Here is a 16598-nt window from a genome sequence, read left to right as displayed (position 1 = left end):
TTCCACTCATGAACAGTTTTGACCATTATTTGTACTTCATTCTATATGCAGTACTTTATTGAATATACATTAACTTGAATTATATTTATATATAATCGTGAAGGATTTATATGCTGCACATTGCGTGCAGGCAGGGTGATTCTGCTGTTGGGAACCTGGAGCCACAGCACTCCTTCACCTACCCATCTTCCCTGTGTATGTGACGTATGCCTGCTATGTGCAAAGCTGCCTTTTAAATAATTATTATCTTATTCATATAACATTGGTATTTTTGGAAAATGTAGACAGTTCAAGAAGATGAGGGTGTATAAAGTATACCGCTCAGGCATATCTCAGGCATAAAGTTATGAACTTCAGGGTTTTCCTGGGTGAGCTTTTAATAGGGCATACTTCACTGACAAATCCCAGCAGTGCAAAATTAGAGCCATTTAAAGCCTTGATTAATTATTATCATAGAATAGTTAAGGTTGGAAAGGACCTGAAGATCATCTAGTTCCAGCCGCCTGCCATGGGCAGGGATGCCTCACCCTACACCATGTCGCCCAAGGCTCTGTTCAGCCTGGCATTGAACACTGCCAGGGATGGGGCATTTACCAATTCTTTGGGCAACCTGTGCCAGTGAATTACCCTCACAATAAAGAACTTCTTCCTTATATCCAACCTGAACTTCCCCTGTTGAAGTCTGAACCCATCACTCCTTGTCCTATCAGTACAGTCCCTAGCGAAGAGTCCCTCTCCAGCCTCCTTGTATGGTCCCTTCAGATACTGGAATGCTGCTGTGAGGTCTCCATGCAGCCTTCTCTTCTCCAGGCTGAACAGCCCCAGCTCTCTCAGCCTGTCTTCATATGGGAGATGTTCCAGTCCCCTGATCATCCTCATAGGCCTCCTGTAGGCTTGTTCCAAAGGCTCCATGTCCTTCTTATGTTGAGGACACCAGAACTGCACACAGTGCTCGAAGTTGGGTTTCATGAGATCAGAATAGAGTGGCAAGATCCCCTCCTTTGACCTGCTGGTCACACTCCTTTTGATGCAGCCCAACAAACTGGTGGTTTCTGGGCTGTGACTGCACACTGAAGCCGGCTCATGTTCAGTTTCTCATCAATCAACACCCCCAAGTCCTTCTCTGGAGGGCAGTGGTTGGTTGGTCAGTTGGGCTTGGTTTTGACTTTTCGTTTTGTTTTCCCAGTAGCTGTTCAAAGCTGTGGGTTTAGTTGTATTTTAACTGTATGTTAAGTATACAGAACAAACCTGAATAGATACAGGTCTAATCAGGCTGGTTTGGGTTGGAAGGGACCTTGAAGCTCATCCAGTTCCAATCCCCTGCCATGGGCAGGGACACCTTCCACTAGACCAGGTTGCTCCTAGTCTTGTCCAAACTGGCCTTAATGTAGTCCCTAATCCAGCTATTCTAAGTGGTGGAAAAATATGGGGCAAATGGATGGTAGGAAGCAGTCAGGTAGTCGTATTTACAAGCACTTGCAAATAACAATAATGTCTTCGTATCTTTGTACAAGATGTTATGTGTGAGATTAGATATGAGCCCGAAACAGTAATCAGTTCCATAATAGTTTTTAATAAGCAGAAATGTGAAGAAATGTGAATAAAACAGGTTTTAGAAAAGTACAGAATAAAAGCAGAAAATATCTCTTCCCTATTAACCATCAATATAAATCCCAAGATGTCTTGTTTTGAAATTACAAACTGCAGTCTTCCTTCAATTGTTGCATGGAAAATATCACAGTGAAGCACAGTAGTGCCAGCGTCTTACAGAATATAGGTATTAACCTTTCCTCATCTTTCCCCCTTTTGTAGCAAAGGCAAAAATACTTTTCTCATGTTTCCAAAATTAGTTATTAAACAAATTGCCACTAAAAGCCAGTATTGTTATGCTATGTCTTAATGCCATAACTTTGATAAAAACATTTCACTATTCACTATAAAGAGGAATGGATTTGAATGCACCATGTTAGGTCTTGATCAAAGCCTTATTTAGTTTTTTTGTTTATTCGGCTGGGATATCTGTTGCCTGTAAATGATGAGTAGAAGCTATGGAAGTGTTTGCAGGCTGATGTTAGAGTATCACTTATGTGAGGTTTGACAATCCTATTGTTTTAGCCTACTAGGAATAAACTAGTATTTATTTGACTTTCAAGGAAGAGTTTGAAAATGGTTGAACAGAGCAGGTTTGAGGGTGGAGGTGTGGTTATCTTGTCAGGCTCTCAGCACAGTGAGATGCTGTCCTGTTAACTCCACAGCTATAGGGACAGTGACAAATAAACTCAGCGACATATTGTTTTGTATAAAAACAAGTGAGGTTCAATAATTTCTCTTTCAATTTGGCATCTGAATATTGGAAAAAAAAAAACCAACAAAAAAAAAAAACCTACTACTTCAGCTGCGGTAATTCTTACATAGTGTCATCTCTCTTCAAAATACAACCAAGAGGAAAACATCCTGCAGACCAAGTCTGTCAGAGGCATGCTCATGTTTTTGGTGTAACAAAAATGGGTCTGAGTTCAGTCACCACTTCTCTGTCAGGTACTGAGTCAATAACCACCTCTTGTGCTCTGTGGTTTATAGCTGCCAAGCAGTATCAGCATTCCTCCTCTTGAATTTACTCAAAAGTCTGTCTGCCCTGCAGATCTTAATTATGTCTGTGCACAGTGTCTGATGGGATTTCTGACCCTATCTGTGACCTTCACACTGAGATTTATTTGTATTCCTAATGCAGAGGAAAATTAATGCGACACATTCTCTGGTAGATCAATCGTTTCTGAGCTTGTGGACTTTGAAATGTAGGAGCAATGATTTGTGGCTGTGATAGTCATCACATGCACAGCAGGATATGCGGAATATAACATTTGTTGAATGAGATCTTGTATTAAAGTGGAGTTCTACCTAGAAAACTGTGTATATGGAATTCACTCCACAGCAAAGGTTGTTTATTTTGATAATGAAATTTAGTTATGATTTATGCAATAAAGAATGCCTCTCTGAAATAAAGGAAGGTGCTGTTGATAACAAACCTTTAGTAGGTAACACTTTAAGATCTTTTTTGATGCTGCCTTCCAAGCTGCCTAGGGAGGGCAGGTATATTTGTAGAGGCCACAGAAGGCATTGGGATACCCAGTCAGTCCAGTAAAGTGATAATCTTTCAAACCATTTTGTACACTGATTTTAAAAAGCAAATAAACTGGCAGAGGTAGCAATGCATTTTATGGATTCAGAGACACAGATAAATCTTAAATTGTTATGAATGACAGGTTTCTTATGGAATTTAAAAATACACTTGTGATGTTAGCTTCTGAAAGGAAAACAGAGTTTTCATTGTTTTTTTTTTTTTGTTTTTGTCATTATTGAGGTTAGACAATCTACGTTTTGCTTATTCTAGGTAGAACAAAGATCAGTCCCTCTTCAGTACCCTCTTCCTTAGGAGCCGGAGTCTTGACATGACCACATCCCAGTCTGCATAGGCACCTTCCAGGTGACGAGTCACTTCTGAACCTGATGGGTAGCTTTGGCGACCATGAAGCACACGCCAGTTATCAAATGTCAGTATGTCTCCTGTAAAGAGATGTTTAATATTTGGTGTGTTATAGTTGATTCCTTCAAACAGATAACATGGAGATGGGCTTATATCATCAGTTAGGGAGCAATAATTTAAAGCAGCTCAGCTGGAGATACACAGCAATGACACAGTAATTTTAATTTAGCTGGTCATTCTCAGCTAGAGAGGGGAGGTCCCTTTCAACCTCTGCTCCTTGTCTGGTATAACCAGGAGTGGTGGTAGAGGAGTCCACGCTGAGAAAAGCAGGCCTTGAAGGGAAAGGCAACTGCATCAAATCCACAGGAAGGAAAAAAAGGGTGAAAGCCAGTCTGGTATTATTGATCAGTCTGGTATTATTCATACTATGCACATCCTTCATTGCTGTCCTCCTCAGGAGACCTCTGCGAGAACAAAGTCAAGCCATTGAAAGTTAGGAACTCACATCATGAAGGCGAGCATGCTGTTTTAATTTTTCTCCCTTGTGTTCCACAGTTATGATTAATCTCCAGTTAAATATCCTTATAGCATGTCTTCCCTTCTCCCCCTCACCTCTACCACCATTTTGGTGCATTAAATGATGGGGTAGATGGTACTAATGCAATGTGATGTCCTTTTGTTTAGTATTTATTATGTGATCTTATAAATTATTTTATTTCATGTTCGCAATAGAGGGAGATTTATTTCCTTATCGACATTTTAAAGACAGTCATCATAGTACATGAAGCAGTCAGATACACTAATGAATTTACTTTTGTAGCATCTTTTGAGAGATAAGGAACTATTCACATCTTTATTTTATAGCTGGGGAATGAAAGAACAGAGATTAAGGCCAAAGTACTTAAATAGATGCACAGACTTCAAAGAGTAAGGGGCATTTTCGCAGCATATTTTATGTTCAAAACACAGCCCTGTACAACTCGAGCGGAAGTTTAGAACACTAAGCACATCTGCAAATCTGCCTCCCGATGTCTTGCATGGGCCATCCAGAAGAAGCAGCACAGCAGCAAAGGCCTTCAGTAATTTGTCCTGCATTACACTGGCGTTGGGTGGCTAAGCAAAGACAAAGACTGGCGCTGCTCAGCTTCCTTCAGCATTATGCACATTGTGCATCTGTATCATCAGATGTTCTGCAGTTCCTGCAGCCATTGGGAAGGTGCCCCATTAACAAAGTGTCATAACCACCACAACCACCTCTAAATCATTTGTCTTAATGTCCATACTCTGCATCGAGTGGAGCAGAGGAAAAAGTATGTGATTGTGTATCATTTAATGAACAGGCACTGAACTAGGGTGGCACGGCAGTCTTACACCTGGTATTTCCCATCTGTGGTACTACTGATATGACAAGTTGCAATTTCCTGTGTATGTGGATTTTTGATGTAGTATAAAGATACATTGAACTCATCAACAAACAGACTGTTGTGTTGTGTATGTGTGTCTCCCCCACCTTTTTTTTTCTTTTCCTTTATAGTGTAGCAATGGCAAAAGAAATCTGTGAGATGAATGTAAAGACACGGTATGAAATACCATAGGTACTGGAAGGACTGAAGCCTCCTCAGTACCAGTGCTAACAGTGCTCAAGTGTTTTGACTGCTAGGAAAAACATTTGCAAAATCATTGCAAGGAGAAGCAACTTACTGACCTGGTTTCAGCTTGTGAGTAAACTTGAGCTCTGCACTGTTTAATAAATCATTGAATTCCTTTAGAGCTGCATAAAACGGCCTCACTTTTTCAGCTGGTATGTCAAACACTGTGTCTCTTGTTGCATTATTATAATTGATGCGAACTGCTTGGCCTCTGGAATCCACACTAGGAAACAGAGAAGGAAAGGAAAAGGCATGTATTATGTTACTGAAATATTTTAAGATGGTTAAACAACATCTGCACTCTCCTGCTGGAATTTCAGTATGTTTCTATAGTGAAATTCAGATTATTATTGCACTGGATTTTGTAATTAAGCCTAATTAAAAATAATCAGGAGAAAATGTAGACAATTAACTCAAAATTATATTTTCTGTAATCTTTAATTGTAGAATCATAAGCTTTTTAAATTCAGAAGAGATTATAAACATTTGCATTTGATCTTTTTCTAGCATATAGTTCTTAATCTAATCGCTTCAAAACCAAAACCATGTAAGTCTCCCAACCCTCTAAGTACAGACCAAGGTAAACCAGCGTTTCCCCACAAGGTGGCAGGAGCAGACAAAAATCCCCATACAAAAGGGATTTTACTTTTCTATGTTGAAACTGCTCACTCTATAATCCTTTGTTTACATTGCACAGCAAAATCACAGTAGTCCCTCCCAACATCGGTATAATCTACAGCAGTAGAGGACAGGATCTGATATGCCTGAGGATTTTGTTGCTTCAGCTTATTGCATGCGTGAAATCCATCTACAACTTCGGTTTCACCTCCTGTGGCTGTTTGCTTTATACAGTGGAGAAACTGAACCTGGAAAAAATTAACATCTCATTATAAACAAGAATTAGCTTGCATATTTAACAGTTCATTAGCATCAGTTCCCTTATATCTGTGGTTCTGGCTTTTTGGTTGAATTTGGTTTTCAGTGAAAGACTGAGTTCCCATTGCTGCAGCTTCACTACACTCTGCCACCACTATCACAAAGGCAGAAAATTAAAGCAGCATGTTCATAAATCCGTCCCATGTGGCCTGTCTTCTAATGCTTGCAACTTGCAAGTCAACTGCAAAGCTCTGTTCTCACTTCTGTCCTTTGAGTCCCTCTTTGTGGCAGTCATGTAATTTTAAATGCAGTCTTATCTCAACAAGGAGGATTAGCTTTCTTTTGCAGAAACAAAACCTGCTGTGGATTATCTGCTCACAGTAGGGGAAAGGTGGCTGTCATAGAAGGCAACAGGCCCAGTACCTCTATGATAAAATAGGATTAAGACAGTTTCATTTCATTTCGCAGTGAAATTGCCAAAGTGTAAAACAGAGCAGAAAGCCTAAATTGGGCTCTGGGTGGCACCAGTCTAAATCTGAGCTACAGACACAAATGGTAAAACTCCCTGTGGTGTTAGAGTCCAGCTCACACAAAATGTAACCGTTCATCTTGGCCAAACCACACAAAACACATCTGTCCTACCAATGGAAGCAGCTTCACCTTTCCTTTCCGTGATGGTGAACTATTTCTGAGACCATTAGAAAAAAAAACAACCAACCAACCAAAAAAACCCCAAAAAAGCGAACAAAACACTACCCTTCCCCCACCCCCCAAGAAGCCTAATACAAAACCAACCCAAAACAAACAAAATGGGAGGAGAAAAAGGAGCAGAGAACAGGCTTCATCCCAGAATCACCTCACCAGCTAGACCAGCAGACCTTGATGATGGTGATGAAGGGGGCAATTGAAATAACTGACAGTACAGAAGGAGGACTTGTTGGAAAGGACATATCTAGTTAAATCATGTGATGAAGCAGCTTTCTGCCCTCCTGCCATGCTCATTTTGGCCAACAAGCTTGGGGCATGTGGTCTCAGAGCTCCCACTGAAGAGAGCACATGGCAACAAGCTCTTTTCTTTTGTGGCCTCAGCTGGCCTTGCATCGGGTGAGCACAGTTTGGCAGTGCTAAGGAGGGCTGCAGGAATGTATTCCATGGAAAATAACTCTGGAAAAGTTCAAAGGGATAATTCAATTTACATTCTAGAGAGCTAATATTTGTGCTAGATCTAATCGTCAGTTGTTTGTTGTTTTGATTTAGTTTTAATCAGGATCTCTCATGGAAAAATCATTGCCAGATCAAAATCTAGGAAATCCTAAAACCATTATTATGGGACAGTTCTGAAGCTAATCATCATCCATTTAAAACCATTTCTTCAAATATTTGTAAGAAATACATCTTAAGAGTTCAGGATAAAGTTCAAAATAATTCAATGTACTTTAATACTTTTATTTCTTACAAGCACGTTTGAATGAGAAAGGTTATGTTCTTCTAATATTTCATAGCAGAGTGTGCGCCCTGGCACAGATAAGACAATGAGGTAATTCACATCTGCTCTCTATTAATGAAGCCCTGTTCCATTCTTACTCCACATTAATGAACCAGTATCTGAATAACTTTAAAAGGTGATGTTAGTGTGAAGTATTTGGTACTTGTGGATAAATTACATTGGCTTTTTGTTTAATTGTAGAAACAACAGATATAAAGTATTCCACAAGACTAGAAGGGGAAGTTTTATAGATGCAGACTTTTCCAGGGTTATCTTTGTTCCTTTGTACCTGTTTCGACTCCTTTCCAGATTTACGATGAATGTGCATTAGACTTTAATGTGACAGGGACTAGGTGAAAACATATTGTCTGTGGTTGTTGTCCAGCTTTACAGAATGCCCCTTTTTTTGTCTGTTATGAAATGGCAAATAAATGTCTAATGTCAATCAATTCACAGAAAAGAGAATATAAAATCTTAATCATATTTCTTCCAGTACATTCCCCTCCTGAGGTGAACAGATGAGTCCTAAAATGTCACAACTTGACTATAGCATTTAGACAAATAATTTTTTAAATATAATAAAAGCAGTATCAAAAACACATATAGGACACTAGTGTTTTCTCATATGGTGGTAATCTCAATATTCCATGAATTTCATTTAAAAATTGTGGGATACATAGTGGTTTTGTTATGCAGAACTTGCATCATAATGTACATTGGATGGGGCTTTGAGCAGCCTGATCTAGTGGAGGTTGTCCCTGCCCGTGGCAGGAGGCTGGAATTGGGTGAGCTTTAAGGTCACTTCCAACCCAAATCATTCTATCATTCTATGATATAGTGCGTACCCATGTGTATATAAATTGTTATATGATTAATATATTGTTATGTTTACGTTGCTCTTTTAAGACAAAATTCAGAGTCACTGAATGCTAGCCATATTTCATGCTATAGGAACATTTCCCTTTCCCTTTTGTGTTGTGAAGAAGTCAGTAGATTCACCTTACCCCAGGTGGATGCTGCAGAACAGGGTAATCAGTGTGAAAACATAGTTTCCCGGTTGTATAAGCTACATTGTTAGCATCTGCTTTGTCTTGCACTTGCCAAGTTGGTCTTTATAATGAAAGGGAAAAGAGATAACAGGTTAAAACAGCCAGCCAGCATGCCAGACAGTACACATTGCAACTGTAAAATCACAGTATAAAAGAGTCATTACACCTTTGAACACGAAAATTGTACAACTTGAAGAAAAAAATGATTTAGTGATGTTCCCCCATTCCAGCAGAGAAGGCTTATTTCAGCTGTCCTAGGTTCAAGGTAGAAACCTAAGTGTGCCAAGGGACATCTGGCCTTGGTGTGGTATCTAGAAGAATGATGGCTTTCCACTGGCACTACTTTGCTGAATGCAGGAATCAGCTGAAGACTCTAACCAAGAGGTGTCTGTCTGCTAGGTTAAATCATCATCTTATTACTGATGCTTCAGAAATAAGAGTGGAAGTTGGCCCATTTCCTTTATTCAATGTTCCATTTTTCCCTGCCATGTGGAGCACTTTATCAATGAAATATGAAATCGTAAAAGGCTATGAAAATTTAAAAAAAATATATTTTAAAAGCTTTATATATATATTTATGTATACATAGAGAGAGAGACACACTGTCCTTTGCAGGGGGATCTTTCCGGTAACTTCAAGACTTGCTGCTAAAGGAAAAAGAACTTCATGGAAATAGTAGAATCCCAGACTGGTTTGGGTTGGAAAGGACCTTAAAGCTCATCCTGTTCCAGCCCCCTGGCACAGGCAGGGACACCTTCCACTAGACCAGGTTGCTCCAAGCCCTGTCCAGCCTGGCCTTGAACACTGCCAGGGATGGGGCAGCCACAGCTTCTCTGGGCAACCTCTGCCAGCGCCTCAGCACCCTCACGGGGAAGAACTTCTTCCCAATATATAATCCAGATTTCCTCTCTGTCAGTTTAAGGTCATTCCCCCTTACCCTGTCACTACAGGCCCTTGTCAGAAGTATTGATGAAAAAGTGCTAATGAAAGACTTTGTAGTTTCTTCTCTTTCTCTGATGCTCATTCAAAGAACTCCCCCCCCCCGTATTTTGTTACATAGTTGCTGTCTTGAAATTTGGCCATATTGATTAAGACAGTTTACTGACAACTACAGGGGAAAGAGAAAAAAAAAGTCTGATTTTTATGACAGACATGAATACATCGCATTGCAGCACAATCAAAATCTGTTTTGAATGACAACCATGCAGGAGAATTTAAGATCAAGAAACACATGTCTTGCTTGTACAGAGTTCACATGATTGAAGACAGTCTTCATCAGATGCATGTTATAGGTGCAGACATTTGTCTGGAAAAGTGTAAGTCACCATATGCAGCCCATGTCATCACAGGAGCATGGTGATTTAAAAGAAAAAAAACAACTATAGACCAAATATATTATGTTTTGGATGGTGCATGTCCAGCATGACTTCTAAACAATAGTTTAGGAAGAAAATAGGCTAAAGAACATTCAGACCAAAATGGTTTTATACAGTACAGAAACACTTTTGTTCTTGGAGTTCTATTTAGTATAGAAACGATGCAATATGCTAAAACCGAATTTTTTAAATTGCTGGGGGAAAACCCCATTGAATATTTGCCGATATGTTTTACTGACTGGGAAAAAGAATTTGCATTGTTTGGTACAGCGCATACTCATCAGTGCATGACATCAGTACTCAGGCATGATAATTTCAACCACACTTCCATAGTCCCCTATTTTACAGCCAAAGCCCAGCCTGCTATATCATCCTTGTCATTAGTGTTGAAGGCAGCTAAGTTCACTATATCTTTAATTTAAAAGGCTCCAGTGTAACTTGATGGTTCTAAAACAAATTAACACATTTTAATTGTCTCATTTATATGCAATTTGTGCAATTGCTAGAATGGTAGTACTTTATAATGTCACTGTCAGGATTTGCAAAAGCAATCAGTGCTTTCATGCTGTCATGCTTTGCAAGAGGAGCTGGTCCCTGGTAGTTTTCCTTACACACAAGGAGCTTAGGACAAAGCTCAAGTTACTGACTTGAAGTCAGAGATGCTAATAGGGAGCTCAGCACTGAATGTGAAAAAAATCAACCTTACTTTGTCAGACTCAGCTCTCCCTCAGTCATGGACAGAGCACACAAGAAGTAATGGAAGTAAAGAAGGAAGAAAATGTGGGTAATATCGAGGACTCTTGGCCCTTTGAGAAAGCAAAATGGGATGGAATGGTTTATGGTTTAGTAATTAGGGTCAGATTCCAACAACAGTTGCTCAGGCTGATTGACAGAGGAGAAAATTTGGCACCAGGTAGGTGTAGTAATTTTTTTGCATTAAGTGGCAATGTGGGCTCAGTCTCCCTGAGCAGAACACTGATCTGCTTGATACATCCTTAGCCTTGCAGTGCCGCTGCGCTAGAAACTTAAGTCACATGTGAATCATCTGGTCTTGCATGTTATTAAAAATCTAAGTCCCTTATAAATAAAAATCTTAGTCTCATTCATAAGAGACTTAGATTTCGGGACCCATGTTGTCCTCCTGCAGCTGAAGCCCTCTGAGAGGTGCAGATGTTTCAGCTATTTCAGCAGGGGTGCTGGACCCCAGAAGAAGCCCTTCATGCCACCCCAAGCCCTGGAGAAAGCTTCAGAACAGGGGAGGAGCACAAGGTCTAGGGCATGAGAAGTCGGAGAAATATATTGTGATACAGCTGGAGATCTTGTTAACGGAGTTGTGCCTCTGCAACATAAAGAAAAAGGTTAATTTAAAAGCATGGAACCTGTTGTTGTGTTATATGGCTGAAACAGAGAATGTTTCCACTTTTTACAGTAATGACATTTTAGGTAGCATGTACCAATCAGGCATTTAGACAGGAAAAATGTCTTTTGTTTTCCCATGTGTCAGGGTTATATTCATTGCTGTTACATTTCAGCTTAAAATTCATGGTCCTGTTGAGGTGATGTTTTATTTGGCAAGCTTGCCAATTCCAAATGTATCCTTTTATTTATCCTTCTTTTTTTTTTTTTTTTTATCCTTTTTGGTAGGCCTTGTATTTGGCTGCTAGCGAAACAGCAAGGGAATTACCTAAAGTTATTATTTATTACAGTTGTAAAAACTACATCAGAGTTGGATGTAAGAAATGCATTTCTGTTTTAGAGGTGAAGAGATGGACTATAAAATGCTGCTCTAAGTCTGTTGTTAAGACTGAAACCTCAGTGGAGTTTTGCTACTGTGAGAAATATGTAAAACCAAGACCAGGCACTATAATAACTAAAGCTGAAAATGAAACAGGTTAAATCAGGAAAAAAAGATACTGTAGGGTAAGAAGTCTTTTCTTCTTGCTAAAATTTTTAGGCTGGGTTCCAGCTATACATGGTGAAAAAAATAAGCAATTTGTTCCTTATAAAAGACTTACCCCCTCCAAATATCCAAAAATAAAGCAAAACTATTAAAGGCTTTTTCAAGACTTTGTGTAATGAATTACACATTTAACAGCACTGGGTTGTTAAGCTGTTTGAATACATTTCTCTAACTGATTTCTGATATGTTTAGCATGTTACCACTTCATACACATTTGTGCTAAAACACTTGAAACTGGTTTTGTGACTTACATTTTTTAAAAAATACTTTATGAATGGTTTCATGAACCACTACACATAACAATACAAAGTTTATGCACCATCCTGATTGTATTTTCCAGTATTTTAGGATTTCCTCCCTCTTTCTCTTCCCAGGGTCTAAAGAGTCATGAAAGCAGACGATACTAGCTTTTGCAAGATGTTTCCAGTAGACTTCATTCAAGGCCAGGAGAACTCAATGGCACTGGTAGGCAGTGTCCTTCTAAGGACTCAAGAAAGCTTTTGATCAAGGCTCATCTATTCAGATAAGAAGCTCATCTTGTGCATCTCCTTGACAGGATAAGCGTGCTGTGCAGTTCTGGCAGCTTGAATAGGTGTGCTTTGGAATAGTCTTAACAAAGGCATCCTTGCAGCTAAACGATGTCTGAACTGGAGATGCGAAAGCCAAGATGTAATGAATGTCACACTTGCCCCAGCTAAGCTCATAGGTCTGGCCCCAAACTCCAAGGCAGGGTGCCTTGTATGTACAGTTAATTTCTCTCCTTGGAAGTTAGTCTGAAAAAGAAAACGTCTTCAACAGTTTTGGTTCCTTTCCCATAAGTCTTGGCTCTGCTAATATGTGCATTGTATCATCCACATCCTATCCGTTTTATAACTGCCCTTCTTTTAGCACCGGCAGAGACACTCTTGTTTTCAGACCTGGACCTTGGTCTGTACATAGCTTGTTGACTTCATTCTGTGGCAGAGCTGGTTTTTGTTACTTGAAATCCAGACTAGTCTGCAAAACTGGTCTTTAGATGTCAGGCCCTCTTTGATCTTATGCTCTTCAGATTTTAATTTAATATTGCAAAATCAACCTGATCATACACAGAAACATAATTAGCAACTGTCAAATGACTTAGAGTAAATCTAACCATGGTGACTTAATTGGGATGATGTAAACCAGACTTCAAGACTTTCCAAAACTACAGCTGTGCTTAAAAAGCAAAAAAGAAAAAAAAACCTGAACTCAATTAAACTAAATATTCCTGCTAAGTATATTTTGTATTAAATGCAGAATTCATTGGCAATTGGAAAACTTCCACAACATTGAAGCCCTCTTTCTGCAGCCTAATAAATACATGAATTAACAAATAGGTTTTGGAAAAGCAAGGAGACTTACAGCCTTTCATCATTCCTTTATTGTGAAACCTAATAGTTAAGGAAACATAAAACTAAGGTTTAATCAACACCAAGAATAAAGCTGATTTAAACAGTGAAAGGAGCTGTAACCGTTACTTGCTCAAACGGTTTAGAGCATGGTCACATTTCAACCTTGACCTTGTGTGAAACATTAATGGGCAGGAGGCTCTTTGTAGGATATAAAGACTTTTAAATGTATATGTGTATATATAGATATCAAAGACTCAGAACTCATCCTGACAAATTACTTCTATTGAAAACATCTATTAAGAGATTAAACATTCATTCAAGCTGACTTCAAACAAGATGAAGTATTTGTCATTCCTGTTTATAATTGTACTAGGGAAGAGTCAGTGAGGGGTAAGAGTAACTTTTTTTTAATTGGAAAAAAACCCATTCTGAAGTCTCCCTAGAACAGCCTTGGGAGCTGAACTTAGATTAGGAAAGTGTATTCTAACAGTTTATGCGTATTTATACAGTAAAGGACTTTTCAGTCTCTCAAACATAGCAGAGTTACCACAAGCTGGATGTTGCAGACAGCTTCTAACAGACACTTGGCAGTCATTTTAAACAGTGAGGATGACGAAGGGCTGAGGCAGAGTACCAGGCAGAATGTAGATTTTGTGTTAGTCTTACAATGCTGCTGAGTTAAATAGCAAAACCTTTTGAATACGTTATTGAAAAGCATGTTACAGCGCTCAGCAGATGGACAGTAGGTATAACACAGTGGGCTGCCATGTCGAGAAAGTTAGTCTTGAAGATTTTAAGATCTTTTCCAGTTTTAGGATCAAGGAACTTCTTCTAGATTGGGTTCTTCATCCCTGAAACCCAGGCAAACAGCTAAAGGTTTTGTTGTAGCCCAGGCACAAACCTGTGTATGTGTTGAAGGGGCTGTATGGGGGGTTTTGGTTGTTATTTAGGTTTTGGGGGTTTTTCCCCTCTCCCCTGAGCTATTTTGGAGATATATAGTATTTTCTCTTAGTGGTACGCTTCAACAAAGGACCAACATTTTTTTCATCTTAGCTGGGGTTTGCTATATTTGGTCCTAATTCAAAATGCTTGTGCAGCTGTTTGGGTACAAACAGGGCAAATGTTTCACCCCTCAGGTATTGAGGAAAGCTGTAAAACATCCTCAGATATGGTCAGGATTGGATACCCCTAAGAATCATCTTGTATCTGTAATTAGGATGACATCAAAACAGAAATCAAAAGCAGCAATGTTTCCATAATGATGCAAGTTTTAAATTGAGACCATAGTAGACTGCCAAAGGTAGAACCGCTTGACATTAGGAATGCTTTTAGCTGCAGAAAATGTTGTGTAGCACTGGATGAGGTTTCTGAGTTGAGCAGGGGACTCTTATCCCATATATTTCAGTAGGATTAACCTGATTGAATCCCAGCTGACTTTTCCTTCTGGCACAGTAAGCAGAAAGAGGAAGCCACACCTTAATAAAAATACAGCATCTTAACTAGCCTGTTACATTTATAGATTACTCAAGCATCCTAGCTTGAAGAAGGGACATTTTGATCACCTTCCTCCCCTTCACTTCACAATTAACATTCCAAGTTAATGTAATTTTCCTGGTATCACAGTGCGCTTTTACCCCCCTCACCTGCATCACATATTGCAGCAGGGCCCCACATATGCCTTCACACAGGAGTCTTAAGGGGAGAAAATCTTTCCTCCTAACTTGAGGGAATGTGGTCTTTCTGGCCAAGGGTGAAGGTTTTTCACCCACTTCTGTTCGTTTAGCTGTTGGCTTTTGGGTTTCAGACAAAGGAGGAGACACTGGTTATGTGAATAAGGAAACACAGTTTGTTTCCTTATTCTCTGAACTAGAGGTAAATCCAGTTTGTCATCTTTTATTCTATTATAGGGGAGAAAGGACCTTTTTATATCTGAAACCCTGAATGTTCTGGGTTTGGTAGCTATTCAGGCATCAAGAAATCCCAATTATGTTTAAATGTTCTATTTTGTTTAAGTGTTACTGGCTATTTTTATAACTTTTTTTTTTTTTTTTTTTTTTTTTTGTGAGACAATGCACACATCCAAGTAATAAGGTTTTTTTATATACACTGTAAAAAAACATCTCAACAGCTGGGGATGAGGGACAGGGCACCATGTCAGCTAGTAACACTGCTCCTTCACTTAGCTACATGGAGGTCACTGACTCAGCTCAGCAAGACCTGAGCTACCATGGTCATTTTTTTACTCAGGCAGTAGATGCTTGAGGAGGTGAGGTTCAATTTATCACCTCTTAGCATCAGAAGGATGATTTACAAGTTCCTGCTTGCTCTCCTGCAGGCTGAGCAATTACTTCTGGATAAAAAGCAGTCTTAAAAAGTGCCTGCTGGGACTGGCTGGGGCTTTCCAGAGCAGACTCAGTTGGAAGCAGGGAATGGATACTCTGCCCACCTCCTCAGTGATGGGAGGCTCAATAACATCGTCTGTGTCTTAACCTATTTCCATGATTTGAAATCAGGCTAAGAAGAAGTTTCAGTACAGATAACTTCCTTTTTTCAAAAGGGCACTTGATTAAGGGATTTTTGATTTTGTTCCATGGTATAGATAAGTACTGCTATCTTGTGGTTATCTTTAATTTGACATCATCTCCTTTTAGGCATTTTTCCTTCTCTTAGCAGTTATAGTTGCTAAGTATAGTACATACCCTGCCTGTCACAGCAAAATAATCTTCTTATACAGACTCTTGACACCACATTTTCTAATATGCAAAGAAAAAAAAAATCTGCTTTTCTTAATTTAATCCACAAAACAGGTCCGGCAAGCTGAAGTGAAGGATATTAAAGGTGGTTACATAGCCAGCAAAGCAGGGATATTAAAAAACAAACTCACCCATAAAAAGTGAGACGCAGAAACCCAATCCTGTGGCCAAGTTTAATCAACTCTCCCTGCCTAGCAGCAGCTCCTGTTAGTATCACAATTCCTACTTTCTTTAAGGTGCACAGCCACCTGTAGGCACTTTCATCATTGTATATAATTTCTTCAAAAGGCATTTTGGGAAGCTGCAGGTCGGAGCCCCAGTACTGATGTTCTGGAAGGGAAGAAATAGAGAAGTAAGTGATTAGCTGTTGTAGCACCACAGCTCAGGACATAGTTGAAGTATGAAGTTAATGGGATTTGTATGCGTTTGTGAATATGCCCTCAATCCTGCAGTCAACCACCTGAAACTGGGTCCCTAAGTTTGCATGGATAACAAGAAAGATTTTGAGACCTTAACTCAAGTGGAGATGTCAAGATTGGGATTTTTGCTTTCTCATATGATCTTGACTGCAAAGGTAAGAAGGAATTCATATCTG

The 16598-nt window shown here is 39.4% G+C and overlaps 1 protein-coding gene across 1 annotated transcript in view; it reads right to left on the bottom strand.

Annotated features, from left to right (window-relative positions):
• Window positions 1–2819: 2819 nt before the first annotated feature.
• BBOX1 (gamma-butyrobetaine hydroxylase 1) overlaps window positions 2820–16598 on the bottom strand; it is a gene marked incomplete at its 5' end in the record, with an annotated part of 30335 nt that continues 16556 nt past the window's right edge. The window contains 5 exons of the mRNA XM_080619004.1: window positions 2820–3564; window positions 5190–5356; window positions 5803–5999; window positions 8500–8605; window positions 16135–16333. Coding sequence (XP_080475130.1) covers window positions 3404–3564; window positions 5190–5356; window positions 5803–5999; window positions 8500–8605; window positions 16135–16333 — 830 coding nt within the window. The 3' untranslated portion in view covers window positions 2820–3403. The remainder of the gene's footprint in view (window positions 3565–5189; window positions 5357–5802; window positions 6000–8499; window positions 8606–16134; window positions 16334–16598) is intronic.

Source organism: Psittacula echo, assembly GCF_963264785.1.
Source record: "Psittacula echo genome assembly, chromosome: 5".
Lineage (NCBI taxonomy): Eukaryota > Metazoa > Chordata > Aves > Psittaciformes > Psittacidae > Psittacula > Psittacula echo.
The sequence above is the reverse complement of the archived record's forward strand: the minus strand, read 5'-3'. Positions and strand labels throughout refer to the sequence as shown.